The sequence below is a fragment of the Hyperolius riggenbachi genome, chromosome 4 (assembly GCF_040937935.1).
Source record: "Hyperolius riggenbachi isolate aHypRig1 chromosome 4, aHypRig1.pri, whole genome shotgun sequence".
Taxonomy (NCBI): domain Eukaryota; kingdom Metazoa; phylum Chordata; class Amphibia; order Anura; family Hyperoliidae; genus Hyperolius; species Hyperolius riggenbachi.
Window position 1 is genome coordinate 429083054 of NC_090649.1, and position 25707 is coordinate 429108760.

Consider the following 25707-nt stretch of genomic DNA (forward strand, 5'->3'; position numbering starts at 1 on the left):
TTGCTATGTCTAACTGCTATTAGGGAGGCTGGCTGATATCTTACTATTTTGGCAGTTATGCTTAGTGTGCAAGTGAGTAGGGAGGCTGGCTGGTATCTTACTATCTTCAAAGAACTACTACAGTAAAAAAAAGTAAGCAGTTCAAATCTGACAAAACTGACAGGTTTTGGACTAGTCCATCTCCTCAGGGGGGGGGGGGGGGGTTTCTCATATTTTTGTTGTTGTTGTTTTCAAAAGCATTTCCTGAACAGCAGTTGCTAAGTCTAACTGATATTAGGGAGGCTGGCTAGTGTATTACTATTTTGGCAGTTAGACTTAGCAACTGCCATTCAGGAAATGCTTTTGAAAACGAAGAAAACCCTGAAAATACCCCTAGAGGAGATGTGCTAGTCCAAAACCTGTCAGTTATTTTTTTCACTGGAGTGGTCCTTTCAAGCGGAACTGAAGATTATATTAATTAATTAGAAGTGTTTCACTTACCTGGGGCTTCTGCCAGCCCCATGCAGCCTTCCTGTCCTGCGCCGGTCTTCCACAATCCTCCATTCTTCTGTCACCAGCTACTTTCTTTATCGTCGACTTACTGCACCTGCGCGCCCCGAGCCACGTGTATCTTTTTCCGTGTTCCAGTCCGCAATAGCGTCCACTGATGAGGATCAACCAATCCGAAACAGTCTGTATACAAGTTGGATTATTATGGCTTGTACAAATAACAAGCTGACACATCATTGCATTCCAGCGGATCTGGAGGTGTGGTTAGCTTATAGGGACAACAATGGGTGATTTGCATATTTCAGCAGTGATGCATCGTGGGAGACATCCTATGCTCACGCCAATCTGAATGAATGTTTTAAGAAGCAAACTTTTGTTTTCTGGAGTATCAGAGATAGGGAAGATTAATAGATGGGCTCTCCCACACCTCTGGGCTCCCCTGCAGTTGCAGGGGCTGCTCCCCCCCTAGTTATGCCTCTGAGAGCATGTGCATGCTGTCCTTATAGGATACCAAAGGCAAAAAATATAGGAGAAACGGGGGTCAGCTGGCATGTATGGTGAGATTTCCTGAGGCCCACCGCTCCCCCATTCTCCTTTCTGCCCCTCCAATGCTGCTAATTGCCCTACAGCACCCTTTTCCAGGTCCCCGAAGTCAGGCATCACTGCACCTGCACTGGCCTGGCTGCGCTTGTCCCACAACACCGGCCGCAGCTGGGAGCACTCAGCGCGTGACCTCACGATTACGTCACGTGCATGCGCAGAGCACTCCCGGCAGCAGTTGCGCGCTGTCTGTGGGGCGTGCACAGGCAGGCCAGCACAGGCGCAGTGATGCCCGACATCGGTGACCCAGGAGAGGGTACCAGAGGGCATATAGCAGCATCGGAGGGGCAGAAACGAGGGGGAGCCAGCTGCCCCCGTTTCTCCTATATTTTTCGGCTCTGGTATCATTTATGTAGTTGCCTGTTTTTTTTTTCCCTTTTTTTTCTTTTTTTTTGAAAAAGGTCACTTGCAAAAGACATCATGGGCTTGATTCACAAAGCGGAGCTAACTGTTAGTGCCTCTGTGAAAAGCCGTTAGTGCCCCTTAAGTAGCTCTGGGCGCACTAATGGCCGCGCAGAGCTACTTCGCGCACAGCCCCTCTCAGTGCGCGCAGTATGGGTGCGCCTGTATCAGTGCGTCGATAACGGCGCATCGGGTGCCCTCGAATCGGCGCATTGATGCGCCGCTTCGTGGGCACCCGATGCACTGTTCGTTTAAGGGGAAGCGGGTGCAATGTTATCGTCGCACCGCTCACTAATACAGGCACACTTGCGCGCGCAGTGAGCGGGACTGAGAGTGATGTGTGGGCGCAAACTACTTAGTGCCATGGTTTGCGCCCACTAAGTGATAGGGCTTTAGGGCCGGTTAGTGAATCGAGCCCCATGTGTCCAAAAATGTCATTTGCAAGCCATGTTGCATTCACTGCATTCCATGTCTAGACCTCTAGCCCATGCTTGCTCTCATCGGGCCATTGATCTCTCTCCACAAGCATGTCACTGGGGCATCGCTGGCTGCAATATGTTCCTGGAAGATTAAAACTTGGCTTTGATTTTTTAATATAAAATAGATCAGTGACACGAATAGCGCAGATAATAATAAAGCCGGATTGCTCATAAAGTTTAGACCTCTAATAGACCAAAGAAGAAGAAAAAAATAATCCTTTTGATGCGTCAAAGTGATGCCATAAAACTTTAATATTGTGAAATGCCCTCCTCAAGTTTTCTTTCAAGTAAAGATTTTATAGTACCTTAGTTGGATTAAAATACGATTACGTTTGCATACACATCGAGGTTTCTCCAGACACCCTTCCTCTGTACAGATTATTTCCTTGACATTTAACCTAAAGAAATGTAAAACAGTAAGTACCTGACAACATTTTGCCCTGGATTCATCCATGTTTTGATAGCAGTCAGATGTTCTACTGAATTCTATGTTGTAATTCAAGAAGATGAAAAGAAAAGACATACTTATCTTTTCAAGCCCTTGAGGACTCATAATCCTAAAGCAACATGGAATAAATTATTCAGGATGCCCATTTTTACGCGAAATATCCAGATTTCATCATCAGAAATGCTTCTTATATGGATATACAGTGGGTTGCAAAAGTATTCGGCCCCCTTGAAGTTTTCCGCATTTTGTCATATTACAGCCAGAAACATGAATCAATTTTATTGGAATTCCACATGAAAGACCAACACAAAGTGCTGTACACGTGAGAAGTAGAACGAAAATCATACATGATTTCAAACATTTTTTACAAATAGATAACTGCAACGTGGTGTGTGCGTAATTATTCGCCCCCCTTTGATCTGAGTGCAGTCAGTTGCCTATAGACATTGCCTGATGAGTGCTTATGACTAAATAGAGTTCACCTGTGTGTAATCTAATGTCAGTACAAATACAGCTGCTCTGTGAGGGCCTCAGAGGTTGTCTAAGAGTATATATTGGGAGCAACAACACCGTAAAGTCCAAAGAACACACAAGACAGGTCAGGGATCAAGTTATTGAGAAATTTAAAGCAGGCTTGGGCTACAAAAAGATTTCCAAAGCCTTGAACATCCCACGGAGCACTGTTCAAGCGATCATTTGGAAATGGAAGGAGTATGGCACAACTGTAAACCTACCAAGACAAGGCCGTCCACCTAAACTCACAGGCCGAACAAGGAGAGCGCTGATCAGAAATGCAGTCAAGAGGCCCATGGTGACTCTGGACAAGTTGCAGAGATCTACAGCTCAGGTGGGAGACTCTGTCCATAGGACAACTATTAGCCATGCACTGTACAAAGTTGGCCTTTATGGAAGAGTGGCAAGAAGAAAGGCATTGTTAACAGAAAGCTTAAGAAGTCCCGTTTGCAGTTTGCCACAAGCCATGTGGGGACACAGCAACCATGTGGAAGAAGGTGCTCTGGTCAGATGAGACCAAAATGGAACTTTTTGGCCAAAATGCAAAACGCTATGTGTGGCAGAAAACTAACACTGCACATCGCTCAGAAGACACCATCCCCACTGTCAAATATGGTGGTGGCAGCATCATGCTTGGGGGGTGCATCTCTTCAGCAGGGACAGGGAAGCTGGTTAGAGTTGATGGGAAGATGGATGGAGCCAAATACAGGGCAAACTTGGAAGAAAACCTCTTGAACACTGCAAAAGACTTGAGACTGGGGCGGAGGTTCACCTTCAAGCAGGACAATGACCCTAAACATAAAGCCAGGGTAACAATGGAATGGTTTAAAACAAAACATATCTATGTGTTAGAATGGCCCAGTCAAAGTCCAGATCTAAATCCAATCGAGAATCTGTGGCAACATCTGAAAACTGCTGTTCACAAATGCTGTCCATCTAATCTGACTGAGCTGGAGCTGTTTTGCAAAGAAGAATGGGCAAGGATTTCATTCTCTAGATGTGCAAAGCTGGTAGAGACATAGCCTAAAAGACTGGCAGATGTAATTGCAGCAAAAGGTGTATTGACTCAGGGGGCCGAATAATTACGCACCCCCACTTTGCAGTTATTTATTTGTAAAAAATGTTTGGAATGATGTATGATTTTCGATCCACTTCTCACATGTACACCACTTTGTATTGGTCTTTCACGTGGAATTCCAAGAAATTTGATGCATGTTTGTGTCAGTAATGTGACAAAATGTGGAAAACTTCAAGGGGGCCGAATACTTTTGCAACCGACTGTATTGCTGTATATTGGTATATAACTCCACTCTCTAATTCATTTTTACCCTAGACTATGATGTCACGCAGCCTTTCTACCAGAGCACTCTGGGTGATCATGTCAAGCAACTGCTCACTTCACAGGGGAAGTGGGGGGGGGGATGCAACGACATGACAGAAACATTCCACTCAGGCCCGGATTTACCTCACAGGAGCCTATAGGCACAGATGTTCTGGCGCCTTCGTCTTCACCCTGCATAAACCCACAATCCCCGGCCAAACCGCACCGCAGGTGTGCTGGCTGTCCCAGCTGTCACTTCTACCTTACTTCTCTTGCCCGTCATAGGTAGCTACAGGTGCCTCTTATTAGGCAGCCAGAGGTAACCTCAATATTAAGTAGCTAGTGGTGCCCCCAAGTATTACGTAGCTTCAGGGGCCCCGGACTGAAGGGAGATCTCGGCCATGGAATGCCGAGTGCAGGGTGAGTAACCTATCATTTACACTCTCATCAGGATTCTGCATAGGGAAGGAGGGTAGGGAGGCACTTGGGGAGGGGAGTGAGCCACCTTTCCATCATCGTGCGCCTGTAGGCACGTGCCTACAGTGCCTTATGGTAAATCCAGCCCTGATTCCACTGCTATTTAGGGCTGGTTCACAGGGCAATTATGATGTGGTTGTCAGCTATCGAAATGCACTAGTTGAGTGTCACATTATGAGGGTACCACCACAGTAGAGCTGCGATTTGTTATAAATCACAATCTTGCTGCATATAGCATTTTCCAGAGCGATTCAGCTTGAAGGAAAAATGCACATTCCTTTAAAAATTGCATTGCAAAAATCACCAATTGCTTGGTGATTGCTTTTTTCAGTATGAACTGAACCTTAAAGGATACCCGAAGTGACATGATGAGATTGACATGTGTCAAGCTCACAAATAACTATGCAGTGTTCCTTTTTTTCTTTCTCTGCCTGAAAGAGTTAAATATCAGGTATGTAAGTGGCTGACTCAGTCCTGACTCAGACAGGAAGTGACTACAGTCTGACCCTCACTGATAAGAAACTCCCCTTTTTTTCTCTTTCCTGCTATCAGAAGCCATTTTCTGCTAGGAAAGTGTTTTATAGTTGGAATTCCTTATCACTGAGGGTCACATTGTAGTCACTTCCTGACTGAGTCAGCCACTTACATACTTGATATTTAACTCTTTCAGAGAGGAAAAGAAAAAAAGGAAACACAGCATAGTTATATGTGTGCTAGGCACTGTACATACGTATGGCTATCTCATCATGTGACATGTCACTTCGGGTATCCTTTAAGAGGGTGATTTGGGGAAGAGATAAGATTTTACAATGGGCAAACATTGATGAAATAATAGTGAACATGTAAAAACAAGCTGTTTTATTTACTAAGTAACAGATTGCCCAGCAAGCTCATGGTGAACCAGAAGTCCTAGGAGTATGCAAGGCACTGAAAGAGACCAAAAAGCTTCCTTACTAAAATGTTATCCCAAACAGAAGTTTGCCTTCTGAAAACAGAAGGTATTTGCGATTGTTCCAGTTGGAGTAAGCATATGATGTCTCCCACAATGCATTACTGCTGAATATGCAAATCATCTTTTTGATGTCCCTGATAGCTAGATACACCTCCAGAACCGCTGGAATGCAAAGATGCATCAGCCTGCAAATATTACAGAGCCAAAGTAATCCAACATGCATACAGACTGTTTCGATTGGTTGATCCTCATCAGTGCAGGTCATGGATTAGTATGGCTCTATGGGGTAGGACCTGAAACTCCCAACGTTGGGGCCTGTTTCCACTACACGCAGATTCTGAACGCAGAATGACTCTAATGAATGCCTATGGGCCTGTTTCCACTAACATGGTCATTGTATGGGAAACAATGCATGATGCAGAAATCTGGAAATCGCGCTTAGTGGAAACAGGTCCATAGGCATTCATTGGAGTCAGTTTTTCTGCATCCAGAATCTGCGTGTAGTGGAAACAGGCGCTAAATAGCCACATCCTGAAATCTGGATGCAGAAAAACTGACGCAGAACTAGTGGAAATAGGCCCTTACACAGTACACAGCAAGCTCATGGTAAACCAGAACTCCTAGGAGTGTGTAAGAGGCTACAGTGCTCCAAAAAGCCCTATTACTAAATGCTATGGAAAACAGAAGTTTACCTTCTTAAAACAGAAGGTATTTGCGATTATTCATTAAGCAATATATTGTAAAGTTCCTCTTTGAAGTTGCAGCTTACACCGATCTGTTGTAATAGTTGTTCCTGTGACATTTAGTGCATCTTTACCCCCATGATGCTCCTCAGACTCCTCTCTGCTCTGACCTCCAGCTCCCCTGCTCAGACTCCTTTCTCTCTCATTTTATCTTGGGAAGTACATCATCCCCTGTAAAGGAGGAGCCTAGCGCTGTCACATTTACCTCTCTCTCTGCTGGCCGCTGTTAGATTCACAACATTGCTCCTTTGATCTTGTTTCATGCTATGACGAGCTTTGTAAGGAACAATGCGCTGAATATATTTGTCAGGGTAATCACCTGCTGCACAATTCAGCGCAGGGAGAATAGTGATGTCTTTGTGCCCGGATTAATACTATCCACATCATGCAACAGCCCCATTCATCATTTCCCCTCTTCTCTTATTTCACATGAACTGTAAGCCCCCGAACATTCTATGCATTAGTCCATATTTCTGGGAATTTTATTTACTAAATTGCAGCAAGCCTAATCATTCCTTTGATTCTTGGCAAAGGCGCTCTCTGATTGTTCTGTGCTTTCTCCCTCTACTTGATACACAGCTGGCGCAGTTTAGGAAAATGACTTTTAACTGACTCCACCAGTGCCCCATTTAGAGCGAAATTGTGAAGCCAGAAGGATCACATCTATAAAGACGTTTTCAGGGCTCAGCTACACGTGAGATTATTATCGCAGATCAGTGTGGGGGTTAACCCCTTGTCTTCGAGTGAGATTAGTGGAGTGAAATGGAAGCATATGCTGACAAAGTGATTGTATGTTATGCTGACAGTGATCAAACTCTCACGTGTACTAATGGCTACAGGGGCGAGAGGGATGTAGAGATCGCTATTGCTACCCTTTACCTTTGACCTGAAGTCAGAGGTATATGGAGGCTGCCATGTTCGTTGCCTTTTAAACAATTATACCCACTCCCATGCCCGCCTGCAGGATTTCTCAAGAGCCGCCCCCACCCTCTGGAGCGCCCTTCCACCACCCATCAGACTTGCACCCTCTTTCAACACATTCAAGCAAGCCCTCAAAACCTACCTCTTTATGATGGCCTACCCACCTCCTACCACACAGTAACTCTCTACTGAATATTTCACTGCCCCACCTAGTGTTTCCACCCCACCCTTTAGATTGTAAGCCTCTGGCAGGGTCCTCCTTTCCCTAGTGTAATCTACAGGATCATGTGCTCATGTCCTATGACAGCCTGTACTTGTATTACTGGGCCTGCCTAACCAGCCCATATGGCATGATCATGTATTTTGTACAATTTACATGTATAACTTTGCTCTATGTTGTATAACCTTGTTTTGTCTGTCATCCTTGTATCATTGTATAATAATATAATAATAATAATTATAGATTACCCCAGCAAGCTCATGGTGAACCAGAAGTCATAGGAGTGTATAAGGGGATGATAGAGACCAAAAAGCCTCCTTACTAAGATGCTATGCCAAACCGTGTATTTGCAATTACTCAGGTTGGACTGACCTCTGAGGTGTCCCAGAATGCATCACTGCTGAATATGCAAATCATCTCTTTTTTTTGTCCCCGATAGCTAAACACACCTCTAGAACCTCAATGATGTGTCAGCTTGTTAATATTACAGAGCCAAACTAATCCAACATGCATACATGCCAGTTTCCAGTTTCCTGGCTTTTGTACTGACACTGGCCCAGAAGGAGCATGAAGATCAGATGCTTTGACTCTGGTCTGACTCCACTGGATGCATGCTTGTTGCAGGTGTGTGACTCAAATAACTAAAGCCAAAAGCTCAGCATGCCAGCCAGGCAACTGGCATTGTTTATAAGGGAATGAAGATTGCAGCCTCCGTATTCCTCACACTACACGTGCCTTTTAAGGGAAAATTAAAGTTTAGTGAAAAACACAGTTTCCTCCAATGACATTCGTTAAAGGGTAGGAAATATTTTAGGCAGCAAGTGAGCAGTTCTTAAAGAGCAAACTCCTTTTTAGTAATAGGAGGATAAATACAATTGTTTATCTCACCATTTTATGTTCACCTCGGGTTCACTTTATCATCATTCAATAATAATAACAATAATAATAACAAAGTGAACCCGAGGTGAACTTAAACTGGTGAGATAAACAATTGTATTTATCCTCCTACTCCTAAAAATGAGTTCGTTCTTTTAGATATTATGGCTATATTTCTTTATCAGTAAGGGTTACGCTTTAATCCAACAAGGGTCCCACAAGAGAGAAACTGTCCCTTGCTTGCCTAAAGTTAACTCTTTCAGGCAGAAAAAGAAAAAAAACAGCCTAGTTATTAAAACATTTGGCACTGTACATAAACATGTTTAGCTGGTCATGTCACATGTCACCTAGGGTACACTTTAAAAGTGATGTGCAAGTAGCAGGAAAAATGGGCAATCATAAGGATCTGAACGACTTCAACATGGGCCAAATTGTGATAGCATTGATTATATAAACCCATGCATCTCTAGAACAGCAAATCTTGTAATGTCCAGTATATTTTATGAAACTCTTAGCACAGCCAACCATGTGTCTAGTCTGTAGCACCTCTTTTAACCACTTCACCCCACAGGCTATTTTACTCTTACTGCCGAGAGCCATTTTTACATTTCAGCGCTCCTTCCATTCATTTGACCATAACTTTATCACTGCTTATCATACCTAAATGATCTATACTTCGTTTATTTATGCTCCAACAAAAATGCCTTTTAAACCACCAGCAAGTGAGAAAATACTCAAAATAATTTTATAGTACTTTTTACCTACTTTATGGTACTTTTTTAAAGTTGTAAAGCGCTGAAAAGTTATTTTTAAAAGTTGAAAAATAATTTCCTAGGAGAAACCTCGGGAGAAAAAGTTAATTGCATATGGGCCATATTAATTTAGTTTATAAATTGACTTGTTTATATTGAATAAGAGATGTGACGTGTTTGTGCTAAAACTTCCAGTTTATTACATTATATCTTTCTTTCAGGCTCACCATTCCTGGCTAATGAAGACAGCATCCTTGGTGGGGTCATTGTGCTTCGATCATGCAGGTGCTCCTCAAAGCTGGACTCTGCGGAGGATAAACAGGCTCTGCTGGGTAAAATGAGCATGCTGATTTCATTACACTTTGTTTTGTACTCTCATTCTGTCTGCATGTTCTCATTCTTGCTTTCCCGTGCAGTGGAGTTCCTGTGGAGTCATACAACAGAGAGTATGTGCGTGGGGTACATGTCCGCAGAGGATGGCAAAGCCAAGGTTTGTCAAGTATTTTGTGTCCTTTAAAGTGCAATTAAATCATTCTCTCCAGGCCAGCTCTATAGACAACATTAGTTTTAGCAAACAGTACTTCTGCAGTTTATCTTGTTTTTATTTCAAAGGAAATAACACCTGCAAACTGTGGACAATTTCTAATAGTGATGGTCAATGTCTAGGAGAATTCATGGAGAAGCATGTGATTTGTTTGATCAGCTGATTTGCTGTGATCGCATCCTGCTTTAGCACATGCTCATGAATAGCAAATCAGAGCCTTACATACAATGGGATGCCAAAGTTTGGGCAACCTTGTTAACCGTCATGATTTTCCTCTATAAATCATTGGTTGTTACGATAAAAAATGTCAGTTAAATATATCATACTAGTCTACCTTAGCCCGTTTAAAAACAGGATCTAGGTAGTGATATTACCGCGCCGCCCCCGCCGCCAGTCAGTGCAACCGCCCCCGCCCTTCTCCCTGGCCCGACCTCCCGTCCCAACAGATGTCTGTACTGCACACATGCGCAGTACAAAAAAGCCACGGACAGACAGAGAAGATGGATGACGCAGGAACAGTTAGGTTTTATTGTATAGGATAGGAAACACACAGTGATATTTGAAAAGTGAAATTAAGTTAATTGGCTTTACAGAAAGTGTGCAATAATTGTTTAAACAAAATTAGGCAGGTGCATAAATTTGGGCATCACAAAAAAAATAAATGAAATCAATATTTAGTAGATCCTCCTTTTGCAAAAATTAAAGCCTCTAAATGCTTCAAGTAGGTTCCAATGAGAGTCTGGATTCTGGTTGAAGGTATTTTGGACCATTTCTCTTTACAAAACATTTCTAGCTAATTCAGGTTTGAGGGCCTCTGAGCATGGGCAGCTCTCTTTAACTCACACCACAGATTTTCAGTTATATTCAGGTCTGGGGACTGAGATGGCCATTCCAGAACATTGTACTAGTTCCTCTGCATTAATGCCTTAGTGGATTTTGAGCAGTGTTTAGGGTTGTTGTCTTGTTGAAAGATCCAGCCCCGGAGCAGCTTCAGCTCTGTCACTGATTCCTGGACATTGGTCTCCAGAATCTGCTGATACTGAGTGGAATCCATGCATCCCTCAACTTTGACAAGATTCCCAGTCCCTGCGCTGGCCACACAACCCCACAGCATGATTGAACCACCACCATATTTTACTGTAGGCAGCAGGTGTTTTTTTTTGGAGTGCTGTGTTGTTTTTCCTTCATGCATATCGCCCCTTGTTATGCCCAAATAACTCAATTTTAGTTTTATCAGTCCACAGCACCTTATTCCAAAATGAAGCTGGCTTGTCCAAATGTGCTTTAGCATACCTGAAGCGGCTCTGTTTTTGCTGTGGGCAGAGAAAAGGCTTCCTCTGCATCACTCTCGCATACAGCATCTCCTTGTGTAAAGTGCGCCAAATGATTGAACGATGCACAGTGACTCCATTTGCAGCAAGATGATGTTGTAGGTCTTTGGTGCTGGTCTGTGGGTTGACTCTGACTGTTGTCACCATTCGTCGCTTCTGTCTGTCCGAGATTTTTATTGGTCTGCCACTTCGAGCCTTAACTTGAACTGAGCCTGTGTACTTCTATTTCCTCAATATGTTCCTAACTGTGGAAACAGACAGCTTTCTGTATCCTTCCCCAAAACCATGATGGTGAACAATGTTTACCTTCAGGTCATTTGAGAGTTCTTTTGAGACCCCCATGTTGCTACTCTCCAGAGATAAATTAAAAGAGGAGAGAAACTTACAACAGACCCCCTTAAATGCTCATTCTTATAATTGGGTTTACCTGTGTATGTAGGTCAGGAGTCACTGAGCTTACCAAGCCAATTTGAGTTCCAATAATTAGTTATAAAGGTTTTGGAATCCATAAAATGACATTTATGCACCTGCCTAATTTTATTTAAACAATTATTACGCACTTTCTGTAAATCCAATAAACTTCATTTCACTTCTCAAATATCGCTGTGCGTGCCTCCTATTTAAACAAAAGAAAGTGAAAATGGTTGCGCATCTAGCCAAGATGCACCTGACATTGCATAGGGCTGATAAGCCTCTCAAAGGCACAACTGTGCTCATTGCAGTAGAACAGGTGCATTAGAACTAATGCATCTCACAATACAAATAATGGAAGCAAACGTATGCATTAACATTATTAACTTATTAAGGGTCCTTACCCTTCTCTTATTGAAAGAGACATCAGTTCAACAGTAGGGACGGCTCATGCAGCCTTCTCTCGGGGTCCCCACCCTAAGCTATGTTTAAAATCACCCAGCGATATGGGAACATGCTAGCAGCATAGTCTCTAGAGCAGCAGGCCATATAAAGGGGAAGGGGTGTGGTGTGGGCGGTGCCCCAGGCTCTCTCACTACCTGGGGACACCGCCCACAACCACAACCCAACCCAAAGGAAAGAATTAATTACTCATATTTAAACAAAAGAAAGTGAAAATGGTCGCGCATCTAACCAAGACCATAGGGCTGATAAGGCTCTCAAAGGCACAACTGTGCTCATTGCAGTAGAACAAGTAGTTGCAGTAGCACACTGTGTGTGCCTCCTATATTTATCTGACTTGTTTATCGTAACAACCAACGATTTTTACAGGAAAATCATGACAATTAACAAGGTTTCCCAAACTTTCGCATCCCACTGTATCTATCACCTATCCAAACTGATCACATGCTTCTCCATGAGTTCTCCTAGACATGACCATCACTAGTTTATTTTAGTAAATGCAAAATTTGAACGTCTGTATTCACTGGATGAGCAGTTAGGTATAACATACTATTAAATCCTTTTGCCCCCAGCTCGTTATTGCCTATATAGTAATCCTACCTGCTTTTGACCCAAAAAAAATGCCTTTGTGAAAATCACAAGCTGCCAAACCACAGCAGCTACTACTGGAATCAGCCACTTTGCATATCAGCGTAGCATTCCGTTCAGTCTCTGAGCACAACATGAGCACAACACTGCTCTTTTCCCAAATGTAGAGCTTTCTCTCGGTTTAGTTTGCAGGCAGAAGCTCCCTGTGATAAATAAAGGTGCTTCATTTTGATCATATCTGCGGGATATCGATGCCGCCAATCGAAAGTGGCCACCCCATTGTCATTTTGATCGGTTCAGCATGCCGATAGGGAACACATTACATGGTGCAATAGATTCCTCTCTGATCAGATTCACCGAGATATCTATCTGATACTCGAATCTTCTGCCCCACCTGCCAGTGTGTGGGCTCTTTAAGACTTTTAAAGTAACAGCATTTGGAGAGCTCAGTGTATCTCAGCGCAGCCACCTAGTACAATCTGTCTGTGGAAAGTGGTAGGTACTCAATGCACTAATGCTAAAATTGCTACTTTCAAACTGTATGAAACCTGTCAAAATTTACCTTCTGATCCAACAGATTGCCACTCTATAATAATATTAGGAAAATCATTTTTGTAAAGAATAAAAGTGCTTAAAATGGTTAGCAAAACTTATTTTCACACTCTATATTGTGCAAACAGGAACTTTTGTGGCTCTCATTAAAAAAAAAAAAAAACAACAACAAAAAAAAAAACTAAACTGCTAAACAAATATTTTCTTTGGCTTAACGGACCACTATCACTAAAATCGTAATATTTAAAATACATGTAAACACATACAAATAAGAAGTACATTTCTTCCAGAGTTAAATAAGCTATACATTACTTTTCATCTATGTTCCTCTTACTCACAGTAGGTAGTAAAAATCTGACATAACTGACAGGTTTTGGTCTGTCCCATCTCCTCATGGGGGAATCCTCAGGGTTTTCTTCATTTTCAAAAGCAATTTCTCTGTCCAACTGCCACCACAGTGTGCAGGGAGGCTGGTCAGCATCTTTGTATAAATCCTTTTCAGGGAATGCCTTTATAAAGAATAAAGGTCATGCTGAAAATCCCCCATGAAGAGATGGACTATTCCAAAACCTATCCGCTCTATCAGATTTATAGAGAAAGAGAAAAGTAATTTATGGCTCATTTTATTCTGGAAGAAACATATTTCTTATTTGTATGTGTTTAAATGTATTTTACAAGTTTTCACAAATGTGGTCCAAAGAGACTCCGTAACAAAAATTGCATCCTGTTTTTTATCATCCTACAAGTTCCAAAAGCTATTCTAATGTGATCTGGCTTACTGCAGCACTTTGTACTATCACAGTCTCTGTAATAAATCAACTTATCTCTCTCTTGTCAGACTTGTCGGCCTGTGTCTGGAAGGCTGCCAAGTTCTTCAGTGTTGTGGTTCTGCTATGAACTCCCCCTTCCAGGCCCCTCTCTGCACACTGCCTGTCTGTTATTTACATTAGAGCAGCTTCTCTCTTCTCTCTTATCTTTTACAAGCTGGATAAATCGTCCTCTGAGCTGGCTGGGCTTTCACATACTGAAGAATTACAGACAAGGGCAAAGCTGTTTGCAGGAAGAAAAGAACAGCCTGAAACTTCAGTGCATGAGAACTGCAGGGGGAAAGAAACACACAAATGATCTCTTGAGATTCAAAAGGAAGGCTGTATACAGCCTGCTTGTGTATGGATGTATTTTTCTATGTTTGGACATACTGTACATCAGCCTACTTCCTGTTTTGGTGGCCATTTTGTTTGTTTATAAACAAACTTTTTAAAACTGTTTTTAACCACTTTTAATGCGGCGGGGAGCGGCGAAATTGTGACAGAGGGTAATAGGAGATGTCCCCTAACGCACTGGTATGTTTACTTTTGTGTGATTTTAACAATACAGATTCTCTTTAAGCATAAGGGCATAGATACATTGTGTGGTCAGTGGTGGCTGTGGGCAGTGACATCATATTATGGAGAGTTACATGAGCAGCCATGACACTTTGTTCCTTGTCATGCCGTGCATTTAGAAAAGTGGAGGGATGGACTGATGTTATTTTTGTATTAAAAAGTAGTAGATTAGACAGGCAGTACTATGGCTTTCTGGAGTTTTACTTTAAGTTCACATTATTACAGAAAGCCAAAGTTGATCTTGGCCAAATGAAATGCTTTCCCCACATTGGGAACACTGCATATTTAAATGGTAAAATAAGGATTAGGAACAGATGCTGTAGGCGATGAATTTCACACTTTACAATATTGCAGATAGCTGGCTTCCATATCTAATCTAAGCAGATTTACTCTTGTTTTTTGTTCGACATGAAACAAAGCTGCAGATCCGTTTCATTCCAGCGGTTATACTGTTTTATTCCACAAAGAATGTCAGCCTCTTTCCCTTTTTCTTCTGTTTGATATTTGTTGGGTGTGCAGTTTTATGTACCGTATATAGGATTATGTGTAAAGCAAATGCAGCGATCACTTCTACTGCTTGGAATAGCTGCTGAAGGTGAAGGTATTTCAAGGCTTTCTCCTTAACCCCAAAGTGGAATTCCAGGCGGAACATTTTATTTTACAGCTTTGGTTGGAGTGAGGAAGTATTACAACCTCTGCCGACTTTTATTCCTGTCAAAATCCATGTTAAGGGACTTCCCTAACTTCCTTTTGTGTTTTCCAGATGGGAATGCCGAATGTTATAAAAAAAAATGTTTTTTAACTCCTGTATTGTTTTTGAGCTCCTGTAAGGTGTTCATTGCTATCTGTATCCCCATTCACTGAATTTCTCCTTTAGTGACTTTTGTAGACATAGCTGTTACTCATAACAGGAAGTAAGAGGAAAACCTGACTGAGGATGTTCAAAACCTTGGCAAGGGTATAAACTATGCCTGAGAGGACTTTTGTTTTGTTCATTCAATTATACTGCCGGCCTGGGCCTACCTGCCCCCTCCCTCACCTTGGTGGGCCCCCCTCCTTTTCCGAGCGGCGGGAGGTGCGGCATATTCAGCAGGCTCCGGCGGGGTAATCAGAAGCTAGAGGTTCAGCTGCCTCCCGGGCTACTCTGTCTCCTCTATATGCCGCCGCACTGCTTCCTGGTTTATTGTGCGCGGCATACAGAGGAGACACCGTAGCCCCGGAGGCAGCTGAATCTCTAGCTTCTGATTACCCTGCCGGAGCCTGCTGAATATGCCGCACCTTCCACCGCTCGTAAAAGGAGGGGGGACCCCGAACCCCAGGAGTCAGGCCCCTACCCCACTAAACTACCCGGCTGCCTAACTGCCCTCCCGCCCAAACAAAAAGGAGGACATTCCGCTGCACCAAGGCTGGGTAAAAGCTTTTTCTTCAACTTTGACACATCAGTAAGCACATACAAGGCTGACGCGTATTGGAGCTCTGGAAGGCTCCTTAATCATAGCCCTCCCGCCCACCCTGCTACCTAACTTCCCGCCCACCCAGCTACCTAACTGCCCGCCCACCCAGCTACCTAACTGCCCGCCCACCCAGCTACCTAACTGCCCAGAGCCCACCCACCCAGCTACTTACCTACCTACCTAACTGCCCGCCCGCCCAGCTACCTAACTGCCTGCCCGCCCACCCAGCTACCTAACTGCCCGCCCACCCAGCTACCTAACTGCCCACCCACCTACCTACCTACCTACCCACCCACCTACCTACCTAACTGCCTGCCCACCCACCCAGCTACCTAACTGCCTACCCTGCCACCCAGCTAGCTATCTGCCTACCCAGCTACCTAACTGCCTACCCTGCAACCCAGCTACCTATCTGCTTACCCTGCCACCCAGCTACCTATCTGCCTACCCTGCTACCTAACTGCCTACCTGTCTACCTATCTGCCTACCCTCCCACCCTGCTACCTAACTGCCTACCCAGTGCCGTGCCTGCACCGCAAATAGCGTGCCAGCCTGCCCAACCACCCTCCCCCCAGGTAATTAATGTTAGCCCACTATAGACCTGGCTACGTATACTGCATTTTGTGGGGAAATCTGGCGACAATCTGATTGCATTTTGTTGGGGAAATTTGGCGACAATCAGATTGCATTTTGTCAGGAAATCTGGTGACAATCTGATTGCATTTTATGTGGAAATCTGCAGACAATCTGGTTGCATTTTGTGGGAAAATCTGCCGACAATCTGGTTGCAATATGTAGGGAAATCTGCCACCAATCTGGTTGCATTTTTTGGGAAATCTGCTGCCAATCTGGTTGCATTTTTTGGGGAAATCTGCCGCCAATCTGGTTGCAATTTGTGGGGAAATCTGCTGACAATCTGGTTGCAATTTGTGGGAAAATCTGCCCACAATCTGGTTGCAATATTTTGGGAAATCTGCTGCCAATTTGGTTGCATTTTTTGGGGGGAAATATGCCGCCAATCTGGTTGCAATTTGTGGGGAAATCTGCCGCCAATCTGGTTGCGTTTTGTTGGGACATCTGCCCACAATCTAGTTGTAATTTGTGGGGAAATCTGCCAACAATCTGGTTGCAATTTGTGGGGAAATCTACCAACAATCTGGTTGCATATTGTGTGGAAATCTGCCGACAATCTTGTTGCATATTGTGTGGAAATCTGCCGACAATCTGGTTGCATTTTGTGGGGAAATCTGCCGACAATCTGGTTGCATTTTGTGTGGAAATCTGCCGACAATCTGGTTGCGTTTTGTGGAGAAATCAGGTTCCCCCACTTAATGTTTGAGTGGGAGGTCCGAGGTCCGTGGGGTTAGAAGGTGGGGGGGGGGGGGGCATAATTTCTTTTTGCTCTGGGGCCCAGTCATTTCTAGCTACGCCCCTGGTGGTGTACTTGGGTATTTGGTACCCAGTGCTGTTTATTTACAGACATCCTGCCCCTCCCCCAGCAAGAAAATGTTTTGAGGAGGTGGCGCACTTTTAGTACGCCCCATATGAGATCCCTGGTGGTCTAGAGGTACCTCTCCATGTGGCATCCCTTGTGGTCTGGTGGTACCCCACCTTCATCCCTATATAGCTTTCCTGGTGGTCTAATGGTAGCCCACAGGGAGGGGTACTGACATCATTCCTCTCACCCACTCCATAAGCCTCCTCCTGCGTCCCCATGCAGAGAAGAGCGCAGTGGAGTGGCTTGTGAGTGATTTTCATCTGATCCTGATGCGTCCATGCACCTCGGCTGCCAGCTGTTCTCTGCTTGCCCAATCTCTGCATGTTGTATGTAAGTGTACTGCAGGAAACAGGAAGTAGAGTGAGGGGCCGGCTGCCAAGGAGCATGGACATATCGAGATTAGGTGAGATCCACCCTCAAACAGCACTGCTGTGTCCTACTTTGCAGGTGGACATAGGAGGTGTAGGGCTCATGGAGAGGGAGTTATGAGGTCAGCCATTCTTTTGAGCTATTACCAGTTTTGAGGTCAGCCCCCTCCCCCCAGAATCCTCAATGCTAATTGGTCCTGCTGGCTGAAACCTTGACCGCTTGTGTCCTGGTGTCATCCCTTCCATGATGGCACCTGGCATGGTCGTGCCCCTCCCCCACCTCTCCCCAGCTTAGTATGCCACTACTGAATTATGAAATCTACAGACCACAGTAGCAGACAGTGCACAGGAGCCATTTTTGTTTATGCTCAGATTTGCATTTAGATCTGAACACAGCAGGGGGTGTGGGTTCCTCCAAAAGGTTTCTTCTCCCAGAGCCCTGCTTTAGTATTCTATTCCTCCCTTCGTCCTCCAGAACGGCCCCTCCTGTGTAAGTCCCCCCTCCCAAATCGGAAACACCTTAAGAGAATTAAAATAATTAATTGATGCAGTATAAATCCCACCTCCTCACAATCTCCCACAGTTTTTTGTTTGTTTCCCAGACCTCACCACGGAAGCACCAGGGAAGGTTGTTCCTTTCAGTAGGGGAGCCTGTTGGCACCTGCTGCACCATTTTTATTGTTTTTTCTTTGTTTTTTATTTTTTTTTGTAAAGTATAATTTAGGCTTGTTACTGGTGTGCGGCCTAGAATAGGAAGCTAAGCAGGAGGTTACCTGTTTTTTTTCCTATTTTGAATGAAGGGGACTGGAGAGGTTCCCTCTCTTCATTATACTTTCTGCGAGCATGGCGGCGGTAAGCAGAGATGCCGGATTTTCCGCATGCCCGAATATGACGCAAGTTTGCATGATAGGTCGCATGTATGCATCATTGGATACGCGTGAGCGCGTGGTGCATACTGCGTCATGCATAAAACGTCATGCGCACTGATCGTGTTAGACGGCTGAAAGTGCGAGTTTTGTAAACCACCATGGCCACGCTATACACGCAGACGCTACAGCTCTGAGGGGGTCATGGTGCGGTCAAGTGGGCCCACCACAGAAGCTCAGGAGAGTGCTGCAACTGGTGAAACTGAGCAGTCAGGTCACATCCTCCGGTAAGCAAACACATTGCTGTGTTTATTGCAGACTCCTGTCATATTGTTAATGGCTACATGTTAGTAAGACTCTTGGTGTTTGAGTTGTTTTTTTACTACAGAAACTCAAAAGCACTTCGAAGTCTAGCTGAAATGTGGTTGTAAGTTGCCTGAAGGAACCTCTAAGACTTTGTTTGGTCTGTTATATCAAGTCTAATGACCCATACTCACGAGGGACTTTTGTCGCCTCAACACGCGGCGCGCGCGTGTTGCGGCGACAGGTCGCCCGTGAGTATGGGCCGCGCGCACCCCGAACTGTCGCCCGCAACGTGCGCGCACCCCGAACTGTCGCCCGTCGCTGATGTCGCCAGGCGATTGAAAAGTTCAATCGCCTGGCGACAGTCGCCGCCGCAACTCCGCCGCAGCTGTCGCTAGTCCGCGTGAGTACGCGGACTAGCGACAGCAACCTCCATCGAGGTATGAAGAGCTTCCGGCGGAGGGAGGAGGAACGTCGGCGACAGCTTCCGTCATGCCGCTGGTCCCTCTTCCGCGTGTGTACGCGGAGGGACCTGGCGAGGAGCTGTCGCCGGCCTGTCGCCCACACGCTCACGTGTGCTGGCGACAGGCAACATTTGCTGCCCGTGAGTATGGGCCATTAGTCTTATGCTCCTAGACCTGAAAGTACCACAGTAGCTTTATTTGACCTGATGAAACCCATGAAACAGGAAATGGCTACAACTTTCTCAGCTATCAGGGCAGCTTTACCCTCTTGCCCTATGCCTCTATTTCCTTTACATTTGTTTCTACATTACAGCCAGATGTCATTAGACAACCATGACCATCTCACTGATATAGCAGAGCTGTATCTATCTATATATACAGTATATATTTATTTGGGATTGGCACTACACCAAAGCTAGTATCCTAAAACTTTAATCTTGCATATTAGGTTTTTTTTGTAAATGCTAAATTAGAGCCTTAATAATGACTTTATCCATTTTCATAAAACATAATGGGGCAGGAGGTAAACCACATGCAATTATAGGCAGTAATCCCATCTACAGAGCACTTAGTGAGGCATACATGTAATAATACAGTCTTGTTCCCTGTCATGGCGCAGTCTTGTCTCTGACTTGTGTGGTTTCTCTGGAAATCCCAAGCAACCACATTTTTCATCTGTGGCTCACAGCTGAGCACAACCGTAACATCGCTAAGCACGAGTAACTGGAGTTTCCAAAATAACATTTAGCGAACTGTACAGTATTGTAACCTTGAGTGATTCTCTCTTTTTTTTTTTTCTTTTTTATTCGGCATTGCCTGAAATTAAAGGTGCACTGCAAATACAGCCCTATTTATAAAGGTGAGGATCGGGCTGACCTCCAAAAATGTGCTGCGGTTTCCTCCGTTTTAACAGCACTTTTTAGATCACCATGTTGTGGCAAACAGCTAAATGGTCAGTCAGATCACCACTTTCCAGAAATGGCATTGGTATAGCCAAGCTCCTCTTCCTGGTTGAAGTGTGCACAATGGCCGAGCGAGCCCACCCACACATGCGCAGTAGCACAGAGCCCGCAGCTCCGTGCTACTGCGCATGAACGGGAAGGCTCAGTCGGCCATTGCGCGTACTTCAACCGGGAAGAGGAGCTGAGTGGCCAAGATGTGATTAGCGCGCTCAGCGACTAGAGGGACCACGGAGTAGCCAGGGAAGTAGGATCCTGAGGCTCCCCTCTCCTTGTCTAAGTATTTCTTTTTGTACCGGAGGTTCGCCTCGGGTACCCTTTAAGCCATCAGCCCCAGCTTGGAGCTCTGTCACTCAGTGATGTGCCCTGTATGTGCTGCCGCAATTAACGAGCAATAATGGATATTGTTTTCCTTGATAATGGGGTCCTCCAAAACATTGGGTTTCAATGAATAATAACCAGAAGTGCGTACCCCCGCAACAACACCAGATCGATACGCTGGTACGTTTATTTCCCCGTTTATTTTGGTAAGCAAAATCGCTTTGTGTGTATTTTTTGTACTTTTATCTTTGTAACTTTTTACTTTGTTTTTGTAATCTTTTGTATATATTCTGTTCTGCATTGTTCCACCTTTTTCCCTGGAATATTAAATTATTATTTAATAAGCTTGACTTCTGCGGTACAAAACTAACACTCATAGCCTAGAAGAGATTGAAGTGTGTATAAATCCATGCCTAATTGTATGCTGGAGCAACACTACCATATGAAATTGTAATTGCATTGTGTGTGGGGGCGTTTGTCATACGTTGGCCTAAAGCGCGCAGCTGACCCAACGTACGAAAAACGCCAGTGCGAGTAGCGACAGCAGAGTGGCTAACAGTATCGTTCGGAACGACTGTTAGTGTTTTTTTTTGCTTCACTACAGTGTAAGATTGCAACTGTGTGGGTGCGTGGCGTTCCCGTATTCGGCCTAAGCGCAAAGCTGACCTGAATACGAAAACGCGGAGTGCGCGCTGAGGACTCGACAGCAGAGTGGAAGCGTCTAGCGAACCGCTAGTGGTGGCAGTGAGAGGTGTTCTGAGGGGTCCCAGCCTTGTTTTAGCTTGACTAAGGCTGCTTCCCCTCTCGATCTGGTCAAATCCGCAGTCGGGAACCGTATACGCAGGCGTGCCGCGGGCCGGTTCCTGACAGAGAAAAGGTAAAGACTTCTCATGGGAAAAGCTGGTGTCGGCTGCTGATTTGGATGAAGTTCAATCCTAGGTTAAAGTTCCTCTTTAAGTAAATTAGACATCCAATTTTACATTGTTACTCTTTGCAAATGCCCAGATTCAGGAGCCCGCCATCCCCATTGCCCAGTTAATGTATTATCTGATACTAGCGGACCCGTGGCGTAGCATACATCGGATAAAAGGGTAGCGGGCAGGAAGGGGGTATTGGGCACAGCGGTGGGGAGGGGGGGTCGGACCCCCCCTCACCTGGGTCCCCCATCTGCGCTCCCTCTCCAGCTTAAGCTCTGCAGCAGCCACCACCGCTATTAGTAAGAGGCAGCGGGCAGGGATGACTCACCTCTTCGGCACAGCGGCGGGGCAGGGGGTCGGACCCCCCCACCTGGGTTCCCCATCTGTGCTCCCCCTCCAGCTTAAGCTCAGCAGCAGCTGCCGCTGCTATTAGTAAGAGGCAGCGGGTGGGGATGACTCACCTCTTCCGCGTTCCAGCGTGCGCTCCACTGTTGTCACTTCCTGCAATGACGCCCACTCAGGGGCGTAACAATAGACCCTGCAAGGGATGCCTATGCAGGGGGGCCCAGAAGCCACAAGGGGCCCGTGGGAGGAAAAGTTTGAGAGACTGACAGCTAAGGGTATGGAGAGAAAAAATATATTCTGCTCTCGCACCATTGTTATATTGACTGCATGTGTCCACAACACAGATAAGGATTTGTACACTGTCCCTGCTCCCTAGGGTTCGTAAAAAACATCTTTCTCTCACTGCTGCAAAGTTCTGATGACTTCATGTACAGCCTTACAAACAAAGGAGTCACATTTTGAAAAAAAAGTTGTAGACTTTCCCTTTTCAGCAATCACTCCGAAGAGATTCCTAGATTCTTATCGCACACAGGCTAATGTCCTTATGTCATCTGATTACTTTTACAACACAGTGGAGTGGAGATTGATGTCTGACTGTTGCTGCCTCATTGAGAGCTTGTTGTCTCACATGGAGTCCAAGATCCTGTAATAACAGTGTCAATCAGTGACATTCTAAATGTTTTGCCAAAGTTACAGTAAATACTATATCTTATGTTCAGCATGTCATTGTTGTTCCTTCATATAGCATGAGCTCTCATGTAGTAAAATAATACGGCTGTGTGTGTATGTATGTACTGGGAGCAGAGCTGCGATGAGGGACATGTTGCCTGCAAGGGGCTGGAGGAAGCCCCGGGTCAGTAGATCTAGGGGGATCATAGATTGCCTGATGTTTCCTTAAAGTCTGTGTTTTTATCTGCATGGGGAAAACACATTGGTCCTCAGTTTTCCTGCGCATGTATGTATATATACATACATACATACATACATACATACATACAGTATGGGTTTTTTTTAAAGAAAAGCTGTCAGCCATACTATCTCAGAAAAAAATACACATACTGGTATACAAGTAGATAAATACTTACCGGTAATCTACTTACAAAACATATCTACAGTATTGCACTGTCCACGTTTTTGAATTTAGTGATTTTGCTACAGTAGAAAAAAAAGAGAGAAAATCCTTCTTAGTATTTACCATTTTAAATGTAGCTATTTTGAAGCCAATCCTGATGCCATTTCCTCCCCTAATATCCTCTGCCAGATTGTGTATGCATTGCCCGCCCTCCACTATAGAAAGTGCATTGTCTCAGCATAAGAAATATTGGCCAATCAGAGAGGAACAGAGGTGTGGGAGGGGGAAACAGGGGGGAAAGAGGCTTCAGCCAATCAGGCTGCATTAGTTAAATCTGTGGGGAAAGTAGAGAAGCAAAAAAGGACAACCCAGCATGCCCTGCAACTTCCTTTTGTGCGGCAATGTACCAAATAAGAGTCAGCTAAACTGGGGAATGATAATTTATCAACAAGAAAAGTAATAATGAGTTTAACTTTTGGATTGCCTGGTTAGCATCCTTATTGTTTACCAGATAAAAATAAAGAATTGATTTCTATGAATTTTTTTTTAAGACTTAGGTGTCACATCACCAACTTAGACCTCCCTGATTTTCCATTCATTTACCCCTTATTTCCAGTACGTATATGAAAATTGTTTCCTTACCATTTTTGCAGAGTGGCTTCCCTTTTTTTTTTGAAAGAATATGTTTATTGAATTTTGCATTTTTTTTTAAAACATTAACAACAATAGTGTCAGATAACAGACTGACACTACAACACTCAAACAGTCTTGTCTATAGTTAACACAATGCATCAATTAAAAGGGTTTCTGAATACAATACATATCCAGTAGAGTATGCAAAATTATGAAGTTCAGATCAGGAAAACCAGATTTAAAGGCAGTACATGGCTTCTACATAGTTCTGACTCGGTTATCGCCCCCCTCAGAGAAGCTCAGAGTTACCAAGGAACCCCTACCACAGTATTTAGTCATCAAACTTAAGTTTGAAGCGTGAGATCCAACCAGACCAAACCTTCCGGAATTTTTTGGGGCATTTACGCTTTATATATACTTTCTGGAGTAGTACCAGCTCTTTATGCACATAAGCCACCCAGTCCTTCTTCCTAGGGCCTGTAGGTTGCTTCCATTTAATGGCTATTAGTTTCCTAGCATAGGAGATAAGAGATCTGAAGGCTAGCAGTTTGGGTGCTGATAACAGATCGTCTGATATGTTCCCCAGTAACAATTGTTCTGGAGCTAGCTCGATTGCCACCCCTAGTATCTGCTGTAGCTCTGCATGGATCTGATGCCAGTAGGAAGAAACATATGGGCAGAGCCAAACCATGTGAAAGAAGTCAGCGTTAGGTTGTTGGCACCTGCCACATCTCCCTTCAGCCGTGGGATCAATTTTTGCAGTCTCTTTGGAGTGAGATAGCTTCTATGCAGAAATTTCAAGGCAACTAGCCTATCGCGTGCTGCAACATTAGTAGTAACAAAGTAGCTCAATATTGAGGACCAGGCCTCTGAGGTTAGACCTGGGATATCTGCTTGCCATGCCAAAAAGACTTTGTTCATTTTTGATTGTCCTTTTGCAGGAAGCGTCTTATATAGAACAGAAACAACGTGTTCCACATCTTTTTTAATTATTTCTCCCTCGGTGGCATGCGACCGGACCAGCATTGGACTGTTCCCCAAGAGGAATTGCGCTTTAAAGGCGTGGTTCAACTGCATGTACCTGAAGAACATGTGAGCGGGGAGGTTAAATTCCTGTTTAAGAGCTGTGTATGATTTGGGTTTGTTCTCCTCAACTATATCCCTTAACTTAAAGATTCCACAGTCTGCCCAGGCCTTTGGATCTGGGATTGTTAAGAACTCCGGCAGAGAGGGATTCATCCAGAGTGGTGTGTATGGGGAGATCTGACCTGGCTGGCATAGGGCTGAGTTGACCTTCTCCCAGATCCGAACTGGCATTAACATGTTTGGTGTAGCTCTAGGGATATTTTTACTGCCTCTAAAGGGGAGACTGGACAAAGCAACCAGGGAGCCCATAATTTCTGCTTCTAGTGCAGTTGCCGGGTTGTATAGTGACTGGTCGAACCACCACCGTATCGTAACCATAACGGATGCCCAATAATAATGTTCAAAATCCGGTAAACCAATCCCTCCACTATGCTGGTCAAGCTGTAAGGTTGTAAGCGCAATGCGCGGACTTTTAGGGTACCATAGTAGCGAGGTAATGGCCTTATTTATTTCTTTAAAATACTTAGTTGGGATGAGTATGGGGCTGTTCCTAAAGTAGTATAGGAATTTGGGCAGCATGTTCATTTTGATAGCACTGGCGCGCCCCATCAAAGACAGAGGAAGAGTCTGCCACACCTTACATTTTTGTTTAAAGAGAACCAGAGATGAAGCACCCTCTTGTATTTTACCTTATAAATCAGTGGGAACATGACAGTAAACACCTAATCTGCCCTTTGTTTCATTGTTCTCTGTGTAATCTGACTGTTATCACGTCTGATAAGAATCCCCGACTGAGAAGTCAGGCTGCTCCGTCTAGCTTTGCTACAGAAAGATTATAGCTAAGTCTGTATTCTGTGGTGTTATTTCAAGCCCAAGCCTGCCCCCTTGTGGCTTTGCTATAATGACTCAGCTATAATCATTCCCAGCAAAGCCAGATTTAATTGCTCAGTCTGGG

At 44.4% G+C, this 25707-nt stretch overlaps 1 protein-coding gene across 8 annotated transcripts in view; it reads left to right on the forward strand.

Moving 5' to 3' along the window:
- TASP1 (taspase 1) overlaps positions 1-25707 on the forward strand; it is a 214560-nt gene that overhangs the window by 175124 nt on the left and 13729 nt on the right. For all 8 annotated transcript variants that reach the window (XM_068232469.1, XM_068232474.1, XM_068232466.1 and 5 more), the window contains 2 exons: positions 9415-9525; positions 9610-9683. In XM_068232469.1, coding sequence (XP_068088570.1) covers positions 9415-9525; positions 9610-9683 — 185 coding nt within the window. The remainder of the gene's footprint in view (positions 1-9414; positions 9526-9609; positions 9684-25707) is intronic.